Source organism: Bombina bombina, chromosome 5 (assembly GCF_027579735.1).
Source record: "Bombina bombina isolate aBomBom1 chromosome 5, aBomBom1.pri, whole genome shotgun sequence".
Classification (NCBI taxonomy): domain Eukaryota; kingdom Metazoa; phylum Chordata; class Amphibia; order Anura; family Bombinatoridae; genus Bombina; species Bombina bombina.
The window spans coordinates 1,146,271,931-1,146,284,007 of NC_069503.1; the positions used below are offsets into that span (position 1 = coordinate 1,146,271,931).

The 12,077-nt window shown below is 37.0% G+C and overlaps 1 protein-coding gene across 1 annotated transcript in view; it reads left to right on the forward strand.

Moving 5' to 3' along the window:
* LOC128659651 (TRPM8 channel-associated factor homolog) overlaps window positions 1-12,077 on the forward strand; it is a 78,582-nt gene that overhangs the window by 37,881 nt on the left and 28,624 nt on the right. Inside the window, exons 4-5 of the mRNA XM_053713223.1 lie at window positions 2,552-2,765; window positions 4,624-4,863. Of these exons, the coding sequence (XP_053569198.1) occupies window positions 2,552-2,765; window positions 4,624-4,863 (454 nt within the window). The remainder of the gene's footprint in view (window positions 1-2,551; window positions 2,766-4,623; window positions 4,864-12,077) is intronic.

Genomic DNA, 12,077 nt, shown 5'->3' on the forward strand with positions numbered 1-12,077 from the left:
CCATGGAAGCAGGGCAATTTTTCATTTAAAGGGCCAGTTACAAATAGCAGTTTGTAACATATCTCCCCTTTTGGAGGGAGACTAACCAGGCACCTGACCTTCTGTCGGTCAGTGCCTAAGTTAGTCTCGCAACCCACCCACAAATAAACATTAGCAGCAAAGTAGCCCCCCCACAATACGTAGTACTGGCCTGTAGGTTCCAGGTTGTAGGATGAAAGTGTAGCATCCTCGGCCTTCCTGGCGCAGCTGGGCAAATAGCTGATGGTACTTGGGGGGCAGACGCCAGCGGCACTCTGCCCTGGTGCCAGCGCTTCTGCTGGGGTGAGGGGTTTGCAGGCCAGTTCTGTAACAAGGGGGTCTGTAGGGCAGAGGCCAGCAGCGCTCTGTCCTGATGCCAGCTCTTCTGCTGGGGGAATTGGGGCATAGTCCTGCCCGGTGGCAAAGGGAACGTGGGGGTCAGTGGGGGTTAACATCTCCACTGTTAACCCTGGGCCCAAGTTAGGAGTTAGCTGGGGAGGGGGAGATTGGCTTACCTCCTCTTCCTGATACTCTGGCGGCCGTTGGGAAGGGAGGTCGATGCTCTCCGCTTCCTGTGGAACATGCTGCGGCTGGGGAGAGAGACCAGTTGTCTCCTCTCCCTGGAAGGCACACTCCGGCTGGGGAGGGAGGTCGATGCTCTCCCCTCCCTGTAGCTGGGTCTGTCGCTGGGGATCTGGGCCGCCTGCCCAGCATCCCTGTAGGGCTGGTAGAGAGACTGCGGTCCCATCTCCACCTGCCTGCTGGGGGTCCTCCCAGGACCAGTCTATGAGGCCTGCTGCCTCTGGTATCTCTGGTTGGGGAAGGAGACCGGTTGTCTCTTCCCTCTGCACGGTATACTGCTGCTGGGGAGGGAGGTCGCTGCTCTCCTCTCCCTGTAACTCACTTTCTCGCTGGAGACTAGGTGTCCATACCCTCAAACTCCACAGTTGGCGCTCAAAGGCTCGTGTCGCTTTGTTCTCCGTATCCAATTCCCAGATGATGCGACTGATTACCTCCTGCACAGGGTCTGGACCATATCGGACTAGCCGCCTCTTTACCTCTGGAACGAAATCCGCGCCCTCATAGCGACGGATCCGGTTGAGGTGCTCTTCACAGGGTTCTGACCAGTATCTTGTCAGCTCCATGCTGCTGTAGGTAGGGACGCTGCGCAGTGGCTAGCGTTGCCCTCAATAACTCTCCTACGATACCAGTGCTGTTGGGGTGCTGCTACTTGCGCTAGGACGCTATCCCACCGCGGCCGCCAAATGTTACGGTTGCCTCCAGGCTGGCTGGAGGTTGGACCATAGAAAAGGATGCTCCTAGCGCTCACCAAAGGAGCAGCAGCACCGTAGTCACCATAACTGCTGCGTAGCCACCATAAGTAATGCAGACTCTATTAACCACCGCTGCTGGGCTGGTATCTCACCGTCTGCTCTGCGCCCTGGACCTACGACCAGGCTCCAGTAGGTGAACCTCTTCCTTCTGTAGCAATCCCTGTAGCTAAGGGAGTATGAAAAACATAGCAATCCCTGTAGTGATATAGCTGTCCCCTACAAACATGAGTCAAAGCTGCAAGTTAGAGGGTCAAAATAGGTCTGATGTGCTGGAACACACAGCCTGGTTTTTATTGAGGTTACATGCAAAAAAGAAACTCTCAGGGGGAGGCATAAAATCCCCAATCACGCATTTGATGCATTTAGATAGAGAGGCAACGCCCTTTGACAGGCCACAACATTACGTCAGCAGATAACATTACACACAATAAAACAATGCAGTCCACCTTATCACTAGCAGTCTGATTAGACAATGGGAATGTTTTATCACTAAACTTAATTAGAGCTGATCCCAGCAAACTTGCATTTAGAAAGCTTCTTGAAGCTTAACAAAATTAACTCTTAATGGCACACAATGAAAACCAATGCCTCTGTAACAGTGCTCCCCCTCTGTGGAACACTCTGCCTATGTGGCACCTGGCTCAGCAAGTCCCATTCACTGAACCAAGTGGGAGAAAGCCAGGGAAAGCTATTTTACAGGTCTGGGGACATAGTCTTAAAGGGGCATTGTTCACCAAAGTCACAATATGTCCCCAGACGGTTCTTAAAGGGCCATACACACCCAATAAAAGTTCATATGTTCTCAGGGGCACAATCTTCCAGGGGCCATAGTCATGAGGAAGGAGGCTGGCAAATAGGCTTCTCCACGATCCATGGAAGCAGGGCAATTTTTCATTTAAAGGGCCAGTTACAAATAGCAGTTTGTAACATAAGGTGTCTGCCCCTCTTTTTCTAGAAAATATAGAGATCCTGATTGTTTAATCAGGTTAGCAAATTAAGATTATGCCTTGGCTTTCTGTCAAAATGGAGCCAATCCACTCTTGTGATTTTTTTTATCACAATAAGCAATAAGAGTTTAATTCCTTTTGGAGCACTGGATTCAGCAGAGGACTACGACATAGAGAAAAAACTGACTGTGTGAGTGAGTGGACTAAAGAGAAGAATACACTGTAAATGTGACTGATCTTCTCTATACACAGGTGCAAGTTGGTTGTCACACTGATGACCTGAGCAGCGCAGACAAGTTATGCCGTGCACCAGTGGTGACCCGCAGATTGTGTGTTGATTGTGAGAAGATGTCTGTGTCATGCTTCTGGGGAGGACTTCTTTATATCATTGTTAAAGAGAAGAAAGAATTGGGGATGATCCCAGTTACAGTGTATGGAGCAGAGCCAGCCCCGACCTTTATTCATGGTAAGTATATGCAACCTGATTCATCACTAATCTTATGTTGTCATACTCCAACCAGCAGAAGCAATGTAATTAAATGTTATGGCCCATTGTTTAATCAGTGAGTGTGCATGGCCAAAAACATTATAGCTCATAATCCGGAAAATTGCAGAAACTGTGGTTTGTCCATGGTTGATGCTCTCAGTGATTCAGCGTTCGCCAAATAAAACAGCCCCACCCCTGTGTGATTAGCCAAAAGGTTCACACACCCAATCTACTTACCTCCTGAAGTCTAGATCCCATGCTTTACGATAAAATGTAGCCGCTACACAAACAAAATAGCACTAACGTTTCTTTCTCATGCAACAGCTTTACTTTAGTAACCAAATCATACTCAGTACTCTACAGTTTAGTGACGGCTCGCTACTTGCGCTCACTAAATAGTAGCAGCACATGATGGTCACAGCAACAGTCTATGGATTATTTATAATTGTTAGTGTCTATAATATTTTTTTATATTTTATATGTAATACCTCAATAATGCGCCTTAATATAACTACGTTTTTATGTGCACTAACCCGACATACGTTACACCTACATTGAGAAACCCGAAACGCGTTACACATATTTTCTACACATAGAAATAAATTAATTTTCATTATTAAATATATAACAAAATGTAGGCCTAACACAGTGTCGTTTTAGCGCACCAGAAATCGTAGTTATCTAAAGGCGCTTTGTTGAAATATTACATATAAAATATTAAAAATATTAATTATAAAAATTATTATAGATACTGTACAAATTATAAATCTATAGAATATATAGAATGTCCCTTTCAGAAATAATATATAAGGATGCCTGTTTGTAAGAGTCAGGTCTTGTTTAAGATAATAATGAGGAGGTGCACTAATAATACCTCTTGTGGTCTATAGTCCCTTTCCACAAAAATATCAGATCATACAACATGTTCATGCTACTGATGGCGTTACTTGGCACCTGCAGACAACTCCCCAGATTCATTCTGTGGTTTACCAAGAAGGTCTGACAATGAGTTAATTGATCTTTCTGTGAACTATTTAATTACTGAAGGGCAGAGAAGATGAAGCTATTACTAAAAATGAATAGATTTACATGTTAACATTGTAATTTAATACTATTAATTTAATTTAGTAAATATAAGAAAATAAAACACACATAATGACAGAGAGAGCGGGAGTAAGATATGGATAAACAGACAGATCCATAAGTGATAGGCAGACAGGCAGGTGTGAGTACTGCAGTAAGTAGTTATAGCTTTTATTATACTGATCGGTATGATGTCATTTACAAGTTATTACAGAAAAATGTGTTATGGGAACAGAAAGTTATACAATTATGTGATCAGTCTATTACTTTCTGCCTCTTTAACCACTTCATTACTAAATAGAGGCACTTAGTTATATCTACCCGACACATATATATGTCTGACAATCTGTCAGAGCCATGAAGGGACATTTTAATACTGACAATATTTTACATTTAGAAAACATGAAAAAAAAGAATTGACTAATCTCAGATTGTACTGGTTTGTAGTGATTAATATTTAACAATTCAAGGTAAAATAATGTATCCCAATGAATTACTATAATCAAGGCAGAATGTTTGAATGGACTCTAAGGACAACTGAAATGCTCTGATAGGAGCTCCAGATGTAACAGATATAGTAATCATTGTAACTTGCCCCTCACTGATGATACTGATTGTAACTTGCCCCCCACTGATGATACTGATTGTAACTTGCCCCCCACTGATGATACTTCTGCAGATCACAAACTTGCATTATTGGGAGCAATAACCACTAATGTCGCTTGTAAGACCAATTACTTTTTCTTATTATCAGGTCAGACAACCCTCTCGTCATGGAAGGATATGATCAGCCATTCCCTATCTCCATGGTCTGAGCTGATCACAGAAAACATCATCTTGACTGTACCCACTGACTCTGTACGATCACTGGAAGACCCTGAGCCTCTGCTCTCTCTGTGGGACAAATGCATGAATGCCATCACTGACCTTGCTGCAAGTTCCAAGAAATTCCCACGGCCTGAGAGATTTGTGACAGATGTGCAGATCTCTGCTGGTGAGTAAATCTCAGATTTCAGTCTGCCCCATATATTGCATACTACATGCTTTAGGGATATTGATAGTGGGCTTTAGGAAAAGGTGTGTCTTTCTGCATATAATACAACACTTTGTAACAGAGCTAAGTTTACATGATGTGTAGAATATATAGGGTCAGATGTCAGATGGTCTAAAGGTCTCCGCTTAGGCGAGATGATGTAAGAAGTCTCTTAAGTATGGTGAGGCCACTCAAATACATTTATAAATGCAAATTTTATCTTGAGAGATGTTTATGTCACTAAGTAGTGTTCTTTATGTGAGAGACTCCTATATTACAATATAAGGTCTAACTGTAGATATACACCTAGCATCTAGCTAATATCTACAGTTATACACCTAGCATCTAGCTAATATCTACAGTTATATACCTAGCATCTAGCTTATATCTACAGTTATACACCTAGCATCTAGCTAATATCTACAGGTATACACCTAGCATCTAGCTAATATGTACAGTTATACACCTAGTATCTAGCTAATATGTACAGTTATACACCTAGCATCTAGCTAATATCTACAGTTATACACCTAGCATCTAGCTAATATATACAGTTATACACCTAGCATCTAGCTAATATCTACAGTTATACACCTAGCATCTAGCTAATATCTACAGTTATACACCTAGCATCTAGCTAATATCTACAGTTATACACCTAGCATCTAGCTAATATCTACAGTAATACACCTAGCATCTAGCTAATATCTACAGTTATACACCTAGCATCTAGCTAATATCTACAGTTATACACCTAGTATCTAGCTAATATCTACAGTTATACACCTAGTATCTAGCTAATATCTACAGTTATACACCTAGCATCTAGCTAATATCTACAGTTATACACCTAGCATCTAGCTAATATCTACAGTTATACACCTAGCATCTAGCTAATATCTACAGTTATACACCTAGCATCTAGCTAATATCTACAGTTATACACCTAGCATCTAGATAATATCTACAGTTATACACCTAGTATCTAGCTAATATCTACAGTTATACACCTAGCATCTAAATAATATCTACAGTTATACACCTAGCATCTAGCTAATATCTACAGTTATACACCTAGCATCTAGATAATATCTACAGTTATACACCTAGCATCTAGATAATATCTACAGTTATACACCTAGCATCTAGCTTATATCTACAGTTATACACCTAGCATCTAGCTAATATCTACAGTTATACACCTAGCATCTAGATAATATCTACAGTTATACACCTAGCATCTAGCTAATATCTACAGTTATACACCTAGCATCTAGCTTATATCTACAGTTATACACCTAGCATCTAGATAATATCTACAGTTATACACCTAGCATCTAGATATCTACAGTTATACACCTAGCATCTAGCTAATATCTACAGTTATATACCTAGCATCTAGCTTATATCTACAGTTATATATCTAGCTTATATCTACAGTTATACACCTAGTATCTAGCTAATATCTACAGTTATACACCTAGTATCTAGCTAATATCTACAGTTATACACCTAGCATCTAGCTAATATCTACAGTTATACACCTAGCATCTAGCTAATATCTACAGTTATATACCTAGCATCTAGCTTATATCTACAGTTATATACCTAGCATCTAGCTAATATCTACAGTTATACACCTAGTATCTAGCTAATATCTACAGTTATACACCTAGTATCTAGCTAATATATACAGTTATACACCTAGTATCTAGCTAATATCTACAGTTATACAGCTAGCATCTAGCTAATATCTACAGTTATACACCTAGTATCTAGCTAATATCTACAGTTATACACCTAGTATCTAGCTAATATCTACAGTTATACACCTAGTATCTAGCTAATATCTACAGTTATACACCTAGCATCTAGCTAATATCTACAGTTATACACCTAGCATCTAGCTAATATCTACAGTTATACACCTAGTATCTAGCTAATATCTACAGTTATACACCTAGTATCTAGCTAATATCTACAGTTATACACCTAGTATCTAGCTAATATCTACAGTTATACACCTAGCATCTAGCTAATATCTACAGTTATACACCTAGCATCTAGCTAATATCTACATTATACACCTAGTATCTAGCTAATATCTACAGTTATACACCTAGTATCTAGCTAATATCTACAGTTATACACCTAGCATCTAGGTAATATCTACAGTTATACACCTAGCATCTAGCTAATATCTACAGTTATATACCTAGCATCTAGCTTATATCTACAGTTATACACCTAGTATCTAGCTAATATCTACAGTTATACACCTAGCATCTAGCTAATATCTACAGTTATATACCTAGTATCTAGCTAATATCTACAGTTATACACCTAGCATCTAGCTAATATCTACAGTTATACACCTAGTATCTAGCTAATATCTACAGTTATACACCTAGCATCTAGCTAATATCTACAGTTATACACCTAGTATCTAGCTAATATCTACAGTTATACACCTAGTATCTAGCTAATATCTACAGTTATACACCTAGTATCTAGATAATATATAAAGTTATACACCTAGCATCTCTATAATATCTACAGTTATACACCTAGCATCTAGATAATATCTACAGTTATATACCTAGCATCTAGCTAATATCTACAGTTATACACCTAGCATCTAGCTAATATCTACAGTTATACACCTAGCATCTAGCTAATATCTACAGTTATACACCTAGTATCTAGATAATATCTACAGTAATACACCTAGCATCTAGCTAATATCTACAGTTATACACCTAGCATCTAGATAATATCTACAGTTATACACCTAGCATCTAGCTAATATCTACAGTTATACACCTAGCATCTAGCTAATATCTACAGTTATACACCTAGCATCTAGATAATATCTACAGTTATACACCTAGCATCTAGATAATATCTACAGTTATACACCTAGTATCTAGATAATATATACAGTTATACACCTAGCATCTAGATAATATATACAGTTATACACCTAGCATCTAGATAATATCTACAGTTATATACCTAGCATCCAGCTAATATCTACATTATACACCTAGTATCTAGCTAATATCTACAGTTATACACCTAGTATCTAGCTAATATCTACAGTTATACACCTAGCATCTAGATAATATCTACAGTTATACACCTAGCATCTAGATAATATCTACAGTTATACACCTAGCATCTAGCTAATATCTACAGTTATACACCTAGTATCTAGCTAATATCTACAGTTATACACCTAGCATCTAGATAATATCTACAGTTATACACCTAGCATCTAGATAATATCTACAGTTATACACCTAGCATCTAGATAATATCTACAGTTATACACCTAGCATCTAGCTAATATCTACAGTTATACACCTAGCATCTAGATAATATCTACAGTTATACACCTAGTATCTAGCTAATATCTACAGTTATACACCTAGCATCTAGATAATATCTACAGTTATACACCTAGCATCTAGCTAATATCTAGTTATACACCTAGCATCTAGATAATATCTACAGTTATACACCTAGTATCTAGCTAATATCTAGTTATACACCTAGCATCTAGATAATATCTACAGTTATACACCTAGTATCTAGCTAATATCTACAGTTATATACCTAGTATCTAGCTAATATCTAGTTATACACCTAGCATCTAGCTAATATCTAGTTATACACCTAGCATCTAGCTAATATCTACAGTTATACACCTAGTATCTAGCTAATATCTACAGTTATACACCTAGTATCTAGCTAATATCTACAGTTATACACCTAGTATCTAGCTAATATCTACAGTTATACACCTAGTATCTAGCTAATATCTACAGTTATACACCTAGTATCTAGCTAATATCTACAGTTATACACCTAGCATCTAGATAATATATACAGTTATACACCTAGCATATAGCTAATATCTACAGTTATACACCTAGCATCTAGCTAATATCTACAGTTATACACCTAGTATCTAGCTAATATCTACAGTTATACACCTAGTATCTAGCTAATATCTACAGTTATACACCTAGTATCTAGCTAATATCTAGTTATACACCTAGCATCTAGATAATATCTACAGTTATACACCTAGTATCTAGCTAATATCTACAGTTATATACCTAGTATCTAGCTAATATCTAGTTATACACCTAGCATCTAGCTAATATCTACAGTTATACACCTAGCATCTAGCTAATATCTACAGTTATACACCTAGTATCTAGCTAATATCTACAGTTATACACCTAGTATCTAGCTAATATCTACAGTTATACACCTAGTATCTAGCTAATATCTACAGTTATACACCTAGTATCTAGCTAATATCTACAGTTATATACCTAGCATCTAGCTAATATCTACAGTTATACACCTAGCATCTAGATAATATCTACAGTTATACACCTAGCATCTAGATAATATCTACAGTTATATACCTAGCATCTAGCTAATATCTACAGTTATACACCTAGTATCTAGCTAATATCTACAGTTATACACCTAGCATCTAGATAATATATACAGTTACACACCTAGCATCTAGATAATATCTACAGTTATACACCTAGCATCTCTATAATATCTACAGTTATACACCTAGCATCTAGATAATATCTACAGTTATACACCTAGCATCTAGCTAATATCTACAGTTATACACCTAGCATCTAGATAATATATACAGTTATACACCTAGCATCTAGATAATATCTACAGTTATACACCTAGCATCTAGATAATATCTACAGTTATACACCTAGCATCTAGATAATATCTACAGTTATACACCTAGCATCTAGATAATATCTACAGTTATACAGCTAGCATCTAGATAATATCTACAGTTATACACCTAGTATCTAGCTAATATCTACAGTTATACACCTAGCATCTAGCTAATATCTACAGTTATACACCTAGTATCTAGCTAATATCTACAGTTATACACCTAGCATCTAGATAATATCTACAGTTATACACCTAGCATCTAGCTAATATCTACAGTTATACACCTAGCATCTAGCTAATATCTACAGTTATACACCTAGTATCTAGATAATATATAAAGTTATACACCTAGCATCTCTATAATATCTACAGTTATACACCTAGTATCTAGCTAATATCTACAGTTATACACCTAGCATCTAGCTAATATCTACAGTTATACACCTAGCATCTAGCTAATATCTACAGTTATACACCTAGCATCTAGCTAATATCTACAGTTATACACCTAGTATCTAGATAATATCTACAGTAATACACCTAGCATCTAGCTAATATCTACAGTTATACACCTAGTATCTAGATAATATCTACAGTAATACACCTAGCATCTAGCTAATATCTACAGTTATACACCTAGCATCTAGATAATATCTACAGTTATACACCTAGTATCTAGCTAATATATACAGTTATACACCTAGTATCTAGATAATATCTACAGTTATACACCTAGCATCTAGCTAATATCTACAGTTATACACCTAGCATCTAGCTAATATCTACAGTTATACACCTAGCATCTAGATAATATCTACAGTTATACACCTAGCATCTAGATAATATCTACAGTTATACACCTAGTATCTAGATAATATATACAGTTATACACCTAGTATCTAGCTAATATCTACATACACCTAGTATCTAGCTAATATCTACAGTTATATACCTAGCATCTAGCTTATATCTACAGTTATACACCTAGTATCTAGCTAATATCTACAGTTATACACCTAGCATCTAGCTAATATCTACAGTTATACACCTAGTATCTAGCTAATATCTACAGTTATACACCTAGTATCTAGCTAATATCTACATACACCTAGTATCTAGCTAATATCTACAGTTATATACCTAGCATCTAGCTTATATCTACAGTTATACACCTAGTATCTAGCTAATATCTACAGTTATACACCTAGCATCTAGCTAATATCTACAGTTATATACCTAGTATCTAGCTAATATCTACAGTTATACACCTAGCATCTAGCTAATATCTACAGTTATACACCTAGCATCTAGCTAATATCTACAGTTATACACCTAGTATCTAGCTAATATCTACAGTTATACACCTAGCATCTAGCTAATATCTACAGTTATACACCTAGTATCTAGCTAATATCTACAGTTATACACCTAGCATCTAGCTAATATCTACAGTTATACACCTAGCATCTAGCTAATATCTACAGTTATACACCTAGTATCTAGATAATATATAAAGTTATACACCTAGCATCTCTATAATATCTACAGTTATACACCTAGCATCTAGATAATATCTACAGTTATATACCTAGCATCTAGCTAATATCTACAGTTATACACCTAGCATCTAGCTAATATCTACAGTTATACACCTAGCATCTAGCTAATATCTACAGTTATACACCTAGTATCTAGATAATATCTACAGTAATACACCTAGCATCTAGCTAATATCTACAGTTATACACCTAGCATCTAGATAATATCTACAGTTATACACCTAGCATCTAGCTAATATCTACAGTTATACACCTAGCATCTAGCTAATATCTACAGTTATACACCTAGCATCTAGATAATATCTACAGTTATACACCTAGCATCTAGATAATATCTACAGTTATACACCTAGTATCTAGATAATATATACAGTTATACACCTAGCATCTAGATAATATATACAGTTATACACCTAGCATCTAGATAATATCTACAGTTATATACCTAGCATCCAGCTAATATCTACAGTTATACAGCTAGCATCTAGATAATATCTACAGTTATACACCTAGCATCTAGATAATATCTACAGTTATACACCTAGCATCTAGCTAATATCTACAGTTATACAGCTAGCATCTAGATAATATCTACAGTTATACACCTAGTATCTAGCTAATATCTACAGTTATACACCTAGTATCTAGCTAATATCTACAGTTATACACCTAGCATCTAGATAATATCTACAGTTATACACCTAGCATCTAGATAATATCTACAGTTATACACCTAGCATCTAGCTAATATCTACAGTTATACACCTAGTATCTAGCTAATATCTACAGTTATACACCTAGCATCTAGATAATATCTACAGTTATACACCTAGCATCTAGATAATATCTACAGTTATACACCTAGCATCTAGATAATATCTA